General features: G+C 49.0%; 7 protein-coding genes across 7 annotated transcripts; 4 read left to right on the forward strand and 3 right to left on the reverse strand.

Moving 5' to 3' along the window:
* Positions 1-105: 105 nt before the first annotated feature.
* On the reverse strand, positions 106-2047 carry ANOM_005217 (FAD-dependent oxidoreductase; the record flags this gene model as incomplete). The annotated part of the gene is made up of 4 exons (XM_015550474.1): positions 106-1221; positions 1279-1483; positions 1534-1922; positions 1985-2047. The coding sequence occupies 4 exons, from the start codon at positions 2045-2047 to the stop codon at positions 106-108; spliced, it is 1773 nt and encodes a 590-aa protein (XP_015407239.1).
* A 923-nt stretch (positions 2048-2970) lies between these two features.
* ANOM_005218 (Zn(II)2Cys6 transcription factor domain-containing protein) lies at positions 2971-5272 on the forward strand (the record flags this gene model as incomplete). Its single annotated transcript, XM_015550475.1, has 2 exons — positions 2971-3527; positions 3583-5272. 2 exons carry the CDS (start codon positions 2971-2973, stop codon positions 5270-5272), a joined length of 2247 nt encoding a protein of 748 aa, XP_015407242.1.
* A 798-nt stretch (positions 5273-6070) lies between these two features.
* Positions 6071-7570, forward strand: ANOM_005219 (OSTA/TMEM184 family protein; the record flags this gene model as incomplete). Its single annotated transcript, XM_015550476.1, has 6 exons — positions 6071-6134; positions 6191-6338; positions 6397-6649; positions 6702-6827; positions 6891-7040; positions 7106-7570. The coding sequence occupies 6 exons, from the start codon at positions 6071-6073 to the stop codon at positions 7568-7570; spliced, it is 1206 nt and encodes a 401-aa protein (XP_015407241.1).
* Positions 7571-8333: 763 nt separating this feature from the next.
* Positions 8334-9403, forward strand: ANOM_005220 (zinc-binding alcohol dehydrogenase family protein; the record flags this gene model as incomplete). The annotated part of the gene is made up of 2 exons (XM_015550477.1): positions 8334-9077; positions 9152-9403. 2 exons carry the CDS (start codon positions 8334-8336, stop codon positions 9401-9403), a joined length of 996 nt encoding a protein of 331 aa, XP_015407249.1.
* Positions 9404-10135: 732 nt separating this feature from the next.
* On the forward strand, positions 10136-12186 carry ANOM_005221 (uncharacterized protein; the record flags this gene model as incomplete). Its single annotated transcript, XM_015550478.1, has 10 exons — positions 10136-10262; positions 10312-10448; positions 10500-10564; positions 10639-10736; positions 10782-10902; positions 10957-11335; positions 11392-11522; positions 11573-11903; positions 11954-12059; positions 12116-12186. 10 exons carry the CDS (start codon positions 10136-10138, stop codon positions 12184-12186), a joined length of 1566 nt encoding a protein of 521 aa, XP_015407250.1.
* Positions 12187-12796: 610 nt separating this feature from the next.
* On the reverse strand, positions 12797-13844 carry ANOM_005222 (uncharacterized protein; the record flags this gene model as incomplete). The annotated part of the gene is made up of 3 exons (XM_015550479.1): positions 12797-12970; positions 13265-13457; positions 13552-13844. The coding sequence occupies 3 exons, from the start codon at positions 13842-13844 to the stop codon at positions 12797-12799; spliced, it is 660 nt and encodes a 219-aa protein (XP_015407251.1).
* A 670-nt stretch (positions 13845-14514) lies between these two features.
* ANOM_005223 (FAD-binding oxidoreductase) lies at positions 14515-16066 on the reverse strand (the record flags this gene model as incomplete). The annotated part of the gene is made up of 3 exons (XM_015550480.1): positions 14515-14995; positions 15049-15965; positions 16013-16066. 3 exons carry the CDS (start codon positions 16064-16066, stop codon positions 14515-14517), a joined length of 1452 nt encoding a protein of 483 aa, XP_015407252.1.
* Between the last annotated feature and the right edge of the window lie 587 nt (positions 16067-16653).

Raw genomic sequence — 16653 nt, forward strand, 5'->3', positions numbered from 1 at the left:
TCCATTATATGAGATAAATGGAGAGGGCCCTTTACTATACGCAAAGAGCCTCAGATACTGATGAAGCCATAGGTGCATAAACAAACGCAAGTTACTTCCCTGAATCTATTTCCCAGTCTCGCACAGCGGTCCAAACCACGCACCTCCCGTCACCTCTTCCCAGCCCTCGTTTCCGACGCATCGCCAGCACCAAAACACGTTTTCCGGGTCATACTTCTTCTTGACCGATGCGAGCCAGTCGTACTTGTCTCCAAACCAGTCCTGTCTCCAGTCCGGGTCGTACGGATCTGCTTCGTTTACATAGGTTCCCATGTCCGGAGCCATGTCCTTCATCGCTTTCAGCTTTCTGTTGGTGAGCTGGTTTCTAAACCGTTGGATCTCCTCGGTGCCGGAATTCTCAGGCCAGACCTCGATTTGCTGGAATAGGAGATGGGCTCTCCGCCACGCAGGGTTCATAGAGGTATGAGGTACAGGTTCAAGAACTTTACCGCCGGCGATAATGTTAAACAGAGTTGCCCAAAGGGTGCTGTTGGGCACGGTGTCAGTGGTGACGGTCTCGAGCAGGCTTGTTAGATTGTTCTTTGGAGACTCCAGTGTTTGCTTGTCAAAGAACCGCGACGCCATGATCGGTCTATTCGAACCGGGGGTTGTGTGGTGGGTGCTGGAGTAGTATGCATGGAACGAAGGGTAGCTGGTGAAGGTGGATAACACCAGATATGAGGTTCCGTTGTGTGGGAGCAGGTCATCTAGGATGAGCCGGTTCATGGCGTCTTTGGCACTTTCTACAGCCTGGGTGGAATTGTTCTCAAGTAGGTTCAGGAAAGGATGTGTATATACCAATGGTCCAGGTAAAGGCGTGAGGATTGCAGTACCGGAATACCCTGCATCTGAGAGAGCTGCTAATTTCGACATGATTCTGCCCGTCGCGTTGAGAACCGCAGCGTTGTTTCCATTCAGTGCAATGACGTCTAAATTGTGGCCCAGTACAGGACGCGTTGGGTGGGCTTTGATCGTGGCCGATAGGACCACGCCGTAGGTGCCTCCGCCTCCGCCACGGAGAGCAGTGAACAGGTCTGTATATTGGCATGCATTGGCAGTGACAAGCTCCCCCGATGCCAGTACAACTTTGTATTCCAGAACCTGGTCTGCTGCGAGTCCGAAGAAGTGGCTTGCGGGGCCATGACCGGCTCCCTGCATGAAGCCTCCAATAGCACCGACAGTCTGGACTATAATTAGTTTGCTGGGATAATTTCTGGCTTGAGAAAATGATGAGCTTACCGGATCTGCTCCACCAACAGCGATGACACCGTGCTCGCCGGCAAAGTCGTATACGTCCTGCCACACGTATCCACCGCCTACGGTAATTGCACTTCCAGTCCAGTTGGATGGGCATGATCCATTGGAAGGAACGAACGTTTTGTGAAAATGGAGTCCATCTTTTATTGACTTGATCCAAATGGATAGACTGCCGTATCCTTGCGATCTGGTATCGTCAGTATTCATACCGTCGTAAAACTCTGACTTAGCCCTTACCGCTGCGATATATCATGTCCAGTATTCTTGATAACCAATCTCACATTGTTATCGTTTGCAAACTTAATCCCAGCAGCAACATCAGCCGCTGTAGTCGCCTTGATGGTGTACACGGGATAGTTGCCCAGGTCGCACTGTGGGTAGCCAGCCACCGTGGCATTGATAGGGGGACAGCTTTCCACGAGTGGATAGCTATATCCAATCGGGAAAGTTGCCTGGTAGACATTGCTTGTCCAGTTGGAACTGATACTCTGACAGCGCTCGGAGCTGTAGCCTGGGCCGTGGTAGCAGGGCCTGGCAATGGGTTCATTGCGTGCAAGTTTTCCGTTCACCGAGCTGTTAAGGGTGTTCCATGTGTCCACAGAGGGCCAGCAATCGTCGGTAGGGGTCTTTATTCTCAAAGGTTAGATATGGAGCTCTCAACCAAAGACATGAATCGTCGATAACATACACATTTGCACTTGGCAAAAACAGACTGCGCTCCAGCCAGTAGCAAGAGACTTTTAAGAAGCATCTTGGTGTCAAATTGTCTTGAAATAGTATTGATGAATCATTTCAAGCATGTAGCCTCCGGAATATTAACAAGTCTTTATATTTGTCTCTCTGCTCGTCACCTCGTAAGTGACGCCGTAAGCAGCGCAATATATTGCGCCTACAGCCGCCCTGACACACAACGGAAATTATTGCGCTACACCTTAAATTCCCGCATTAGTATTATTATTTGGGCGCCTGCATGGTTAAAATTTGCAGCATCGGGCTGAGTCTTGGGGTGCTGTATCAACAGGTACCAGATTCTGCGCCCTGTTAAACCTGTGATACTATGGGGCTTACGCCTAGGAAGTAATCGGACGTTGGAAAGCCGAGATCCAGGCCCTGCCTTGAACTCGCGGTGTATTAGGCTCGGTATGGATAATAAACTTGATTAAGAATGGTAGTAAAGTCTTAGATCTAATTTAAGACTTGGATATCTAGGGTGCTTGGTCCCTATCCTCACGTCCATGGCGCCTACTTTTCGCGGAGGTGACCTAACAGGGGGTCACTATAGTGTAATATTTCTCCTCACAGGTATCTCACAAGGCTTAAAGAACTTAGTAAATCTAGAGATTAGTGTGACCGGTTCGTCCTTTCGGAATTCGAACCAACTGGGTGCTTATGTACACTCAGCAGCTTCCCTTGGCCACTATCAATCAGCGTTGCAGACAAGGCTGGTCTATCTATACTTAGAATAGAGTCAGGGCCCACAATACGCCCGAAAGTTTGATATGATTAGCCGCGTCGGAAGCGTCCCTAGCACCAATAACCAGAGTTTGCCCAGCTGGTGCAGATCAGTCAGATCAGTCAGACAAGGGGCGCTTTTCAGAACGTCAACCGGTAGCCCCTCCACGATCTCCAATCCTTTCTACCCTATACATCTTCTGCGAGACACGATATTGATAAATGCAAGAGCAAAAGACCGAACGAGGCCCGAGAGGCAGATATGCTCGTTTAATCTGTCGCGGCTGCAGAGCGCGCAAAATTAAATGCGTGCTGCCTTCGCCCGCGGACTTGGGTCCACTGGGGACTCCACAGCCCGAAGCGACAAGCTGTGAACGATGTCGCACTCTCGATCTAGAATGCATTATCGAGCGCAACTTTCTAGGACGTCCGCCAGCAAAATGCGGAAAACGCGCAAATATTACTAGCAAATCGCCTCCGTCGGACCCGCCCAATTCCCCGCATGAGGAGAAGGCATCTAGCCTCTCGGACTCGATCCGGCAGTATCTCTTCTCGGGCGCGATAGACGACAACCTCATGCTGCAAAGATCGCGAGATGCCACCAATACCTCATCCGTTGACGATGATCTTTACCATTCTATGGCCAACACTAGCACTTTCATCGCGGGGGTATTGGCCAAGGACGCTTCTTTTGGCGCAGACATTCAGTTGACGTCAACGTGGAGCACTCCTCTGACAGATATAGTGAGCCATGATCTCGCTATCACCCTTGACAATTTGTAGAATCTGCTCAGAAATCGCCTGATCTTGTCAGCTGGCTAACTCCGTTGGTAGATTAGTATGGCAGCGTCTCTTTGTTCTGGGGATGCCTAGCCTGGTCCATTTGAGAGAGCGCTTGTTGTCAACCGACCCCAAGACCAATAATGTCGCCACCAAACTGCTCTTCGCAGTGTTCTGTCTGACTGCTTGTGAAGGCTCAGAGGAGGTTCGCCGTCGGAATGCGTCTCTCAAAGAAAGTCTACAGCAGGCTGTCTCGTCCCACGGCCAGGAGTTCATCTTCAGTCCTCCCACGCATATCGACTCCATTATTCTTTGTCGGTTTTTATCGACATTCAAGCCAACGGCTTTAGCCACATCCAAAAGGGTGGCACCTCAATCCGTTAAAGCCGAGCTGTATATTACCCTTGCATACCGGATCGCAGAGCGGCTAAGATTATTACCCGAGCCAGGGATCATGCCATTCATGGAGACAATGACCATTGACAGTGTCGAGATGGAGCGTGAGCTTATCCTGTCTATTCAGGGACTTCAGCTGATTGCCGAGGAATTCCTTCTTGGGGACTTTCTGACAATGACCCTGCATGCCTACCGGCAGGTCCTCCAACGGATGCAGCCGCATATCGACTCCTATCAGGTGCTATTGCAAACAAGACCCTGTTCACCAATCATGATCTTCCATATCAAATGGACCACAGCAACCTATATGCAGATCGAGGCGATGGCAAACTCGAGGCAATGCTGGATGAATCCCAATCGGCTATTTATCGTTGTTGAAGAGGGCGAAAAGAAATGCTTCGCGGAAATCAACTCTGCGTATGAGTTGTTGTCAGAGGCAGCTGGAGCTGGAAAGCAGAATGAGCTCATGGCCATGTGCTCACTGCTAGAGCTGCGTTTCCATGGAGTGATTGCCAGGATGCTTGGCCTCGGGTTATTCTTTACATCAGTCCTTCAAGCAAGGGCACAGAAGGATCAACCGCAGAATAACACGGAAATTCTCCGGGAGGAAGCTACCCAGATGGGTACTACCGTCATTAACTCCTTGATGACAACCCCTGACTCTGAAAGGGCCTCGCATTTCTTCAATTTCCTGCGCCATTTTGGGGGACGGTATCCAGACAAGCTGCAAGGGATTCTGGCCAAATTTATGGAGTGCACGACAATAAAGCTGGGTGGCAACAACTACATTGCGCCAGTCCGTCCAATAGTAATGGAGATTGTGAACCAATGCAAGAATATCGTCGAAAATAACCTGATTCGATTCAAGGCTTCAGGAAGACTGCATTCCAGCTTTGACAAACAACTCGACCTTTTCACACAATGTGCCCATCAGCTAGCAGCCATGGTGGCCCAAGGAAACTCGCCAGAGGCTGCCTTTAGTAGTGGCTGTGTGTATGCCGCAAGCAGTAAGATGGTCTACGGGCTGTGCGATTTGATGAAAAGTTTGAAGCTGCAGGCTTCTCTAGTCAAGGACTGGGACGACGCCATGGGTGTGGTAAATCTACCCGCAACTACGACCGAGCCCCCTGCCATGCCAACCATGCAGTTCAGTTCCTTCGAGGCATGGAACCTGTGGCCGTATCCTGATACAATGGACCGTATTCCTCAACCGCAGAATATGTTTGACTGGAGTCTACCGCTATCTACAACCGAGTTTCCGAATACGACAACTGGTTTTCCTAACACTGTTGATTTCCCGGGCACGACTACTGGGCTCGATGACAGTCTGCTATCGTTTACACAATAAACCCCGAGGAACGCAGTAAATACTAGCATGGCAGGTTGGGTTTCGTATATTCAATAGAGTTAGGGATAGAGCTCTGTCTTCTCAAATTACGATTGATGAGTTGCGACTTTATAGAATATTTTGTATGATAATACAATTACTTCATCCTGAAGGTCATCATAGTGTATCATTCCATAGATGTGCAGATTATTAGGGTAGTATGGGCGTGTCTACCTCCGGTGTGTATATAATTTTTCGATACTTAACTTTACGAGCAAATAAATCTATTTTTAAATTCACGATTAATTGAATAATTTCACTCTCTAAACTAAGCGCAAGTTACAGTGTATAGACCGCGCAAATTATACACCGCGCAATTATTTTTCTACTCCTGGACAGACAGCGCAATTTCGCGCAAATTAAGCATACTGGCTCCACCGATCGTCTCTACCAATCGCTTGGCGTGTGGACTCCACGAAGGGTAATTAGTCTGCACAACGCCGATCAAAGGCTTATTTGCGCTCCCAAATGCGCGTGGCGGAGTCATCGCGACGATCTCGCCAGGCTTCCTATCCAGCGGTGTTGGAAGTTAAGCAATGTGAGGCTGTTAGGGCTGAGCTGGGCTTTGGCCCCAACCTGACAAGGGAATTCACAAGGCTACCTACTTTCATATTGCAGAATGTCAAAATTTGGGTGAGGATTTGAATTATGGCGGTAGATATAAGATAGGTCGGCACTGCGGTCATTTGCTATATTCCATTTCATCTAAAAAAATTGTTTATTCAGCGTCGTCAGTTCAGCTTTTGATTACTATACAACATGGGTCTTCTCAGTCCAAGAGCAGGCAGCTTTGGCTGTGCTATACCTGACCATCTTGAACAAAGTGAGTGATAGCTACATGCTCTCCGATAAATAACGGACTTACGGACAAGTCAACAGGCGGCGGTGGCCCCTTCGTGGGAAAGCTCACATTCTACCAATTCAACATGATCGTATCTGGTTGCTGCACTGCGATCGTATTAGTCTTAATCTTGGGCTTGATGGGACGACATGCGATGCGCATGAGCAATCCGAACGAACAAGTCAAGTAAAGAACCTCGACCACGTGGAAAGGCCTCTGCGATGCTAATATAATTTGCCGACAGAATAATGCGCATTTGCAACCTCATCCCCTCCTACCAAGTCCTGTCCTTCATCTCAATCTGCTTTCCAAATTCCTACATCTACCTCCAAGGTTTCACCGAGGTGCTCCAGGGTGTCGCTCTATATGCCTTCCTCATGCTACTCTGCGACTTCATGGCTCCCGATGATAAGAGTAAAGTGGAGTTCTTTTCTTCACTGGAGACGAAAAGACAGTGGCAGCCGAAGAAGAAAAGGAATGGTCTTGCGTTCTTGAGTGTGGGTCTTTCGGCAACTGAAAAAAGGACTGAAGGAATACTGACCTGTAAAGTTGACTTGGTACTCCGTGCTGCAATACCCAGTCATCACCTGGATTGCCGCTGTCTCTCAAGTGGTGACCCAGTCACTACACGTTTACTGCCTCGATAGTACAGCGCCTCATTTCGCTCGTGTTTGGGTATGTACTATCTTGCCATAATTGCGTTGTATCCTCGAATTGTAGCTAATAAAAAATGATTAGCTGCAAGTGATCACCTCACTATCGACATCCATAGCCATCAACGCCATCCTCCAATTCTATATGAACATGAAGGGATACATGACTGAGCACAGGCCACTCCTCAAGCTGATGGCATTCAAGCTGACTGTCGGACTAGTTCTCCTGGAGAAGGTAGGCCAGACATTTACCCCAAGACAAGAGACCCTGGAGAAAAAAGATATCTAACAGCAACTCAGATCCTTTTTCTCATCCTTACAGGAACAAAAGTCCTCAAGCCCACCGCCTCGATGACCTACATCGACGTGATGATGGGCCTCCCGACAATGGTAATCTGCGCACAGATGGTGCCGCTCTCTTTCCTTGTCCTCTATGCCTACCGCACAAAACCCTACGAAATCTCGACCTCGGTGCGCGCCCTCCAACCTCAAGAATATCAGGCCATCGAGTCTGATGGCCACGCGGAGACCTTGTTGAGTGGCCCCCGGAAACGCTACCACGGTGGGCCCTGGGGATTGTATGCCTGGACTGTCTATTTGAATCCGCTGGAGCTGCTACGGGATGTCAGGTCGGCTCATGTTATGATTCACAGTGCGCGGTCCATGCAGAAGGTTCGTGCGAAGGAACAGGCGCAGGAGGGGGAGATGGCGGGATATGAGACGAGGTATGATAGTGGCGAGGGGGCAATGAGGACTTTGGCTTGACGAGGTAAGTTCAGAGAAACCAATATTTATTGTAGGGGATGTGATTAGGGAAGGTTGAAAGCATGTTTGTTAGCTTATTGCCATTATTGTCCTTTATTGTGGAGTAGATAAGCTGCTAGTTCGTCTCCGTGTTCTTGTATGTGTTTTGTGTTAGTCCAAGCTCTACTATCCTGCATCCTTACTAGCTACTTATGAACTTGTAGGTGTAATGGAGATGTCGACCGGTCGAGAAACTTCCCAAAACACTGCTTTTATCCATGTTAAAACCATACATCCCTTGCGTCCCACAATACCTCAAACTATTAAACAGTGGCTTCGATAACAATTCATATATCGCGAATACGTCTGTAAAGTGAACGGAGCCTAACCATGATAGTCCAGTAGTATTGTCAGGGATATTTTACGTTAGCTACCATTGGCCCTGGGAACGATCCCTGAACCGTGGTCCATAGATGTATCCAGATGCATCTGGATGTGATGAAGATGGCGGGAAAAAGGTTAAACCCACGCGCAAATGGAAGACGTAATAAAGATGAGTGAACACGATTAGTGATAGAAAATTAGGGATTTTATTGGATTAGTGATACTAGTGATATTAGTCAGCGATTCATCAGCGCCAGCGACAATGACGATGTTTTCAACGACGTGACATTTTCCTTCTCGGTGATATATTAATCGCTACATTCGTGTTTCTGACGGTTGACTGTTATATCTCTTATTAGCATCGCTAGCACGGCATATTGTCCTGATAACACCGTACAAGATGCCCGTCCCCGACACTTTCCTCGCGGCTACGGTCAACGAGCCACACGCCCAACATGTCATTTCCAACCGCTCATTGCAACCACTGGAATCGGGCGAAGTAGCGATCAAAATCACCGCCACAGCCATCAACCCGGTCGACTGGAAGATCCGTGACTACAATGTCTTTATCAAAGAGTACCCAGCCGTGTTAGGATCCGATGCCGCGGGAGAGATTGTTGCCGTCGGAGCCGATGTTTCCAATTTCGCCGTTGGCGATCGGGTATTCTTCCAGGGGATCATTGGCAGATATGACTCGTCGACCTTCCAACAATACTGCAAGATGCCGGCCAGCCTGGTCTCCAAAACGCCCAGCAGCATCAGCGACGACCAAGCGGCGGGCATCAGTCTCGCGACCGTGGCGGTTGTCACGGCATTCTACGACCAGTCGGGCCACGGGTTGACCCCACCGTGGGACGCGAATGGCCCACAGGTCGGAAAGGGAAAAGCCATAGTCATCATCGGAGGCGCCTCGTCCGTGGGCCAATATGCCATTCAACTCGCCAGGCTGTCGGGCTTTGAAAGGATCGTGACCAACGCCAGCCCGCAAAACCACGAGTGCCTCAAGAAGTTAGGCGCACATGTGGTGCTGGACCGGGTCCATTCGAGGCCCGAGGATTTCAAGGCGGCCATCGGCGGATTGCCTTTGGAATTCGTGTTCGATGCTATCTCGGTGAAAGCGACGCAGGCATTGGGTGTTGAGATTGTCCAGCTACAGAAGGCGCCGATAAGATCGTGACGGTGCAGGGTGCCGACTCTGATGCTATTGCCCTTGGCCAGTCCAAGGAGCCAAAGGTTGCAGTTAAGCAGGTCTTGGGATTGGGTAGCAACCCAGCGTTGCGTTATCTTAGTGAACCTTTGGCGAAACATCTCGGTGGTGAAGATGGCTATATCGCTAAGAAGCTTTTTGTCCCCAACCGAGTGCATCTGGTTCAAGGGGGACTGAATGCCGTGGAACAGGCTCTTGCGAAGAATAAGGAGGGTGTCTCTGGTGAGAAGGTTGTATTCCGCCCTAATGAAGGGGCAAACTAAGCATGAAAGTACATACTTGCATTATTTGTATTAAGCGGATTCAATAGTTTTCTTCTGTACTTTCTTCAACTTTTATTATTATGGACCTTCGCTGCTCTCGTTCGTAAGAGGTTGTTGTAAAGCTTGAGTCACTTCGCTAAAGCATATATTTGCACGTCATCGTAAGTTTCCTAGCCAGCTACTCTGATTTTATCTGCTATAAAGCCAAGAAAATAAGAGTTGGACGTATAACATCAGGCATTTCTCCTATCTCCATGCTTTGCCATAAAACAGACTATTTTATCTGTCTTAAGCTCAAAGACTAAAGTACGCGACTACATATAGAAAAGAGATCGATCTGTAACTTATAATAAGAAGGAAAAGGAGAGAAAATCACTGATATCAAGTTCTGGAGGTATGAACCCTGTTTGTGTTGTGCTCTCTATACCCCTATCTCATAGTAGAAAGAGAGTAGCCAACACAGGGTTCTAATTGGTGGCTGGGGCAATAAGCCCTAATAACGCCGTCTGCAGCCAAGTCGCGCTCATCACTTTATTCCGCTGATCCATGGACTATCTTTGTCTCTCCCTGCATTGTTGATTTAATGCAAATGACAATGACTCAGAGGTATCGATTTTACTCGATGAATGAGACAATGGCACTCTCTACTTATGTCAATAGTGCTCCCAATCTGCGTCTATAAATACTCGAGTGTTAATCGGATGTTCATTGACCCTCAGAAAATCGAGCAAAATGACAGCCGACGAAGAATCGCCTTTTTTGCAATCAACTACGATTCCAGGAAGTCCTGAGTCCGACCTTGAACTAAGACGAAAGTCTGAACGCGCCAATAAATTCGTCATCTATGGTTCTTTTATTGGTGAGTGTGCTGCAAATGAGACGATAACATCGTATTCTGACCATTTTAGGCGTGTTCCTTGCGTCCGCCGATGAGTCACTTGTCATCTCAACATGGAGCTCCATTGCTTCGCAATTCAACCGTCTATCGGAAGGGTCGTGGCTCCTGGTTGCGTATAATTTTGGCTATTGCGTCTCATTACCGGTGGTAAGTCATTCGTAAACTATCCACTCTATGATACTTACGCAGCTCTGCTAGTATGGTACACTCAGTGACACGTACGGACGGAAGAATGTCCTCCTCTGGGCGTATTTTCTGTTTGCGTTGGGATGTATGGCATGGCAAGTTATCTAGATTCTATCAGACATTTACCGCGCTGACTTAAAATACAATGCAGTGGCGCCAGTGGCTCCTTGATCCAGCTCATTCTGGCCAGAGTACTGGCTGGTATTAGTGGAGGTGGCATGGTTGCCCTAGTTTCCATTATCATAACCGGTATCTTCATCTCCGACCCACAGAATCACAACTAACACCTGCTAGATCTGATGCCCCCCAACGAGGTGGCACTGTTCCGAGGATATGCCAGCGTGGTTAATATTGCTGGTCGCAGCCTGGGCGCCCCGGTTGGGGGCTTTCTGATCACGACACTGGGATGGAGATTGTTAGTCCTTGTGAAGCCGCTCAAGTGTAATGTTATAATGCTGACTAGGTCCAGGTCCTTTCTAGGCCAACTCCCTCTCATGATTGTTTGTATGATGGTGGCATACCACGGTCTTCCCTCGTCGTTGAACCAAAGTAACACAAACCACTACCGGGATATTCCTCCATTCCCAGCATCTCACATCGATTATGGCGGCATTATCAGCATTGCCACGGCGATTGTCATGCTACTTCTTTTGATCCAAACCTCGAACACGACAGATGATCAGCCAATGCTGCCCTTATTAGCGTCTGCGTTTGCAGTCGCCGTCGCAGTCTTCCTCTTGACGGAAGCATACTGGGCCAGAAATCCTTTGATACCATTGACCTTAGTGAAAGGTTCTTTGGGAGGGTACTTCGTGGGACAATTGATGTTACTAACAGGCCGCTCGGCGGTAGGTTCGATGTGCAGACAACCTTATTTCACTGCTGACATGTCACTCGAACACAGCTTAGCAGTAACATGGTGCCATACTTTATCCGAGTCGAAAAAGCGACTGATATCCTCGCATCCTTCACCTACGTCGTCACCGCAGTGGGTGTCTCAGTCGGCGGCTTGATCGCAGGCGCCATCATCAAACGGTGAGTCTATAGACCAAGATATCTGGTGCACGATGCTGATTAAGTGGAAGGGCCAAGCGATATAAGACAATGAGTGTAATAGCAGTGGGATCAGCTGCCTTGCTATCTATTCTAATTTACATCCGCTACCGCGATGGCTGCTACACCTGGGAACTAGTCTATCTCTTCCCGTCGGGCGTTTCAAATGGCATACTCTTCTCCACGCAATTCATCGGGATGTCGTTGACTGCGCCTAAGGAGCGGCTGGCGACTTCGATCGGGATCTATTACCTCCCTCAACAGTTGGGGTTCATTATCGGTCCGGCGGCTTCGGTCGCTGTTGTTCAACGGCGCTTTGCCAATAGCCTTACAGAACGTCTGGAGGGGTTTAAAGAGAGACACGTACGTTTGATGAAGGGAGACTGAGAGGTAGAGCTAAATGCCCTTTCCAGCTTATTGGTCAGATACTCAATGATCTGAGATTCTTCGAGAGCTTACCGGATGGAGTCCAAAGTGTCGTCCGGTCGAGCTATCTGTATGGGTTTCAGTTTGTACCATGTAAGTTCAGTCTAAGCTTAGACATAACCGGAGATAGCAAGAGCTGACAGGTATAGTACTTGGCACGGTGTCTATTTTGTTCATGTTGCCAATCGTGCTACTACTGAAGGAAAGAAGAATCGAATGAGATTTGTAACCACGCAAACTATAGTTGACTGGGAAGAGCCATGTGTGATTCATCCACGAGAAGTTGCACATGTGATGCAACATGTAGCAAGGGTTTCCAAAAGAATCGGCCCAACGCTGGTGAAATGTGGGCTTAGAGCCAGTCTACACTGGGATAGAAAGGAGATAGGCTAGATAGTTAACCAAGAATTATGCTTTCCTGCACCACGCCCTTAGAAACCCTTAATTGATTATTAGGGTAAGGCTTACCCCGTGGCACGTCTCACCAATGTGACACATCCTAGGCTCCAAAATAAATCCTGTGCAACAATCCCAGTTTTGGCCCAGACTGACAAACTCGTTCACTTCTAATCCCCCTCACCTTTGACACAAGACCAAGCCCAAATAAAACAACACTGGACGAGCAAATCCAACGTCAAAAGCCTGCAAAGCGAGTAAATCAAAACAAAAAAGATCCCCCACAACCCTAGTAGCCAGCTGCTCTACAAAGAATCGGCTCGGTACTCACACACATACACACTCGCCCAATAGAACCACAACATCTACGTGACGCTGCGCATTTAGTTCAATACAAGTTCTCACGTCACAGCCTAACGTGAAACCCACAACATCTATGCCAAGTCGTCAAGCCAGTCGAAGATCGCGGCACCGGACGAGACGTGCTCCAATAATGCGGCGGGGTAGGTGTCGGTGTTGGATACGGATCTGGAGATGGCACGGCCGCCTACGGTGCGAATATTTGGGGTCAGGGTGCGGTGTGCTTGATTCGGAGTTCTGGGGTTTGGCTGTTGGTCTAGGAATGGGTGGTCAGTATGTAGGAAGAGGTATCTCGCAGGGGCCTAGCTACGAAAGCTCGTGTGGATGATGTGAAGGTGATGGCAGGATCATCTGCTCAAAAACTTTGCACGCATGGTTAAACCGCAAGAGAATCTGTTCAGTTCCTATAGTATACTGCAGCCTCGATTTAATTTCTAGTCAACGCTTCTCCAACTCTTCCATTGTCTTCAAATGCTCTCCCCCGTGAACCCTCTGTTCCACCAAGCATTCACCCGCCAGCGATCCGTTGTCCCCTTTCTCACCTGGCAACATCGCGGCACGGCCAGGACCTTCTTCCGAATATACTCAACCAGGCCGACAGCGAACAAAAGGCCCGTACTTGCATCTGCACCGTTATCATCCTCAATCTCAATGATGTTAATCTGTAGCACCTCGGGGTTGGGCTCATCAAGGGGGACAAGATGATCAAACGTGACCCCATAGTAGTCAATCACGCTTACCCAGGTTAATGGAAGTGATTTGTTAGCTATGGAGATCTTGATAAGAGATTACTGCGTAAGATTCAGCCAGACCTTGCCGATCCGGGTACTTCTCTGGCACCCATCCCAAATACTCATCCCTCATCATCAGATCGCCCGCAACTTCGAGACATGTATCCCGTTCGTATATCTGTTGGTACGTCAACCGGGCTAGCTCTGGGCCTGCTGGTTGTGGGAATGTTCGGTTGAGAAGACTTAGGTGCCACGGGATATCCGGCAGAATCCTCTGGATGGCGACCAGGGGTCCTTCAATTTGGATTCTCAGTGGCTGATCATGCGGTGGAAGGTGATGTTTGCTGGTGGGATTGTGAATGCAAGGTGGGATGTAGAGTGGGACCGCCATTAGAGTCACTTGATTACTTCAGTTGGAGTTGATTGAGGAGCTGTGGTAAGTAGAACAAATTGCTCGTGTGAAGAGAAATACCAGATCACGTTTGGATAGTGTGCTTATATGTCGATGGAAGAAAGTTGCAAGACGCCTAGACTGTAATATTTATATTCCCCTTATCACTAACTGGTCTCCCTTATCACATGACGTATGAATGAATGGATGGGTGCTGGCGGAGTCAACTAGCCATTCAGCTCGCACTCTTTATCACATATTGTGGAACTCACCATGGTTTATTCCACATTGTTCTGTCACCTGCGGGACAGATCCGCGCTTAGTGAATTTCTGGCTGGGTAGCCTAATTTTACCTATGAGGTACCGTGCTCAATACTCAGTTTGGCAGAGGTCTGTTAAGTAGAGACGTTAGCCAGATACCATACTGAGGAATTTAAATCCATTTCAGAACAGGAATAGGGCAATAGTCCTTCTGATGGTGGTTTACTGTGGGCGAAACTGGTAGGAGTGTATTGATATGCTTGAAGATCTCAGCTCGCTGTTGCTGAAGGAACAGGTCGCCCGCTGGATTCAATCACATGGAGAGAAGAGCACATATATTCCAGTTGTTATGGATGCAGATTGATCTACATACAAGCTCCTATTTCATACTTAGGCTCTAACTGATATCTCAATGCTTCGGTAGTTTGAATCCTCCAGGTACAATCGTCTGAAACATCCTTCTCGGATCGACTTCCTCACTCACGCGTTTTAGAAGCTCAACGTTCTTGCTCTTATAGCTGGAGATTGGATCCTGCCATTGTGCCGCATAGTTGAGGTATACGAAAGGCTCGTAGAGACCCAACTTGCGCGCGTCATTATCGATGTTATCGAAAAGCTCACGAGCAGCTTTCTCCACTTTCTCATCGTCCGACTCATTGTCCCAAGTTGCGCTGAGCAGCGTCACCACCAGCGGACCAGACACATCATCCAGACCCAGTGCATTCTTAGACGCATTGCGGGCATAGATAGCCTGCGGCAAAGGCTCCAGAGAAATCGCCCACACCATACCAGGAATAGCATCAACATCGGCAAGACTAGCATCCCAACGCTGATAAACCGCCTCCAACATGGGCAGAGTCGAACCATGAGTGGTAACCACAGTCATCTGCCTTGAAACATCGTCAGCGCAAACCTGCCACGCAAGAAGCATCCCCATACTCACCGCTTCCCAACCTTCGAGAACGACCCCTGCTCCGTCACAATCTCATGCATACCCGCAATCCTGACCGTACCAAACAGCTTGGGGATTTCCATGAACCGACGAAAAACCGCCGGATTCTCCTCCGCCTTCGTATACACAATACTATTCACTATAGCCTTGCCCTGTGCCGAATACCCGAAGCTGGTGATCAGCGACGCAAACTCATCGTACCCCTCCGCTGCGTTCACATCCGCAAACGCCTCGAGATTCTGCTGATAGGTATCGATAGAATTGTAAACGCTTCCTCCCCAGATCGGGCCCTGTTCGAACGCCTTCAGGTCTATGCGCGTGACAACCCCGAAATTACTCGATCCGCCACGCAGCGCAATCAGCAGGTCCGGGTTCTCGTGCTCGTTGGCATTGACGATCGTGCCGTTGGCGAGGACAACTTCGAAGTTAGTCACGGTGTCGCAGGTCCAGCCGTATCGCGGGGAGAAATACGAGATCCCACCGCCGGTCGTGAGGCCACCCACCCCCACCTGTGCTGCGCGTCCGCCTGCGACGGAGAGGCCTAATGGGTCGAGGTGGGAGTAGACTTCGCCCCAGGTTGCGCCGACACCGATGGAGGCGGTCGTGCGGTCGGAGCTCACGGTTATGCTGTCCAGGCCGCGGAGGTCGAGGGTGATTCCGTTTGCGATGTTAGACGCGCCGGTGAAGGGAGCGTGGCCGCCGGAGCGGATGGCGAAGTTGGTGGTTTCGAGGGTGGAGGTTATTGTGTTGATGGCGGTGGCGACATCCTCTGCTGTTGTTGGGGACACAATGCAAAGTGGGTGCAGGTTGCAGTTTTGTTGGGAGAAATAGGTGCTGATGGAGTCGTTGTAGGGCTGCGTGTTTGGGAAGGAGACTTTGCTGCCCAGGACAGAGGCTAGGGCTAGACACTGCTTTGGTTAGGTTGCAGTATTGGTATACGTTGAATGGAGCTTACACAATTTCCTATATTTCCGTTGGTGGTGTTCCCGGCGGAGGGTAGCTGTTCCATGACTAGATATTGTGTGCGTGATGTTGAGAGGAAAATAGGTAGAGAGGATGGGGGAAGAGAGGAGAAGCGATCAGTTGTATATATCTTGCGAGATAGCTAGAAGTAGACTTTAGCTAGGTGACTTAGGGCTTACATCTCCACACGATCTGACCAGTCAGAGTAGGCATTGGCGGCTTACTGCAGGAGCCTGCGGTTAGGCTGTACGGATGGGCAAGCTCGAGTTTGGTGGACTCACCTGTCGACGGCTTGTCATCCTTCATCCCGTGACGATATAACTTGTCACTTGGCAACAAAGATAGGTATCTAAACAGGCGAGGTGGTTTAGATGACGGATTCTCCTCGCTGTTGCTGATCCGGCTTGCTATAGTAACCGCCAACGCCTAGTTTTTAATCTGCCGTGGCAGGAGATTTACTATTCATACTAAGGCATTTTTATTAATGTGGGCAACGGTCTTTATTCCGCTTCTCATATATTTTAGCTTTCTAAGCCACATTCAAGGCGGTCGTGGAGGACCCTGCGTACTGCGATATAGGCTTTTTGATAGGCTCTGGGGAATATGAATACAGTGGCTTATTCTTGAATGCTC

The sequence above is a fragment of the Aspergillus nomiae genome (assembly GCF_001204775.2).
Source record: "Aspergillus nomiae NRRL 13137 chromosome Unknown contig00120, whole genome shotgun sequence".
NCBI lineage: Eukaryota > Fungi > Ascomycota > Eurotiomycetes > Eurotiales > Aspergillaceae > Aspergillus > Aspergillus nomiae.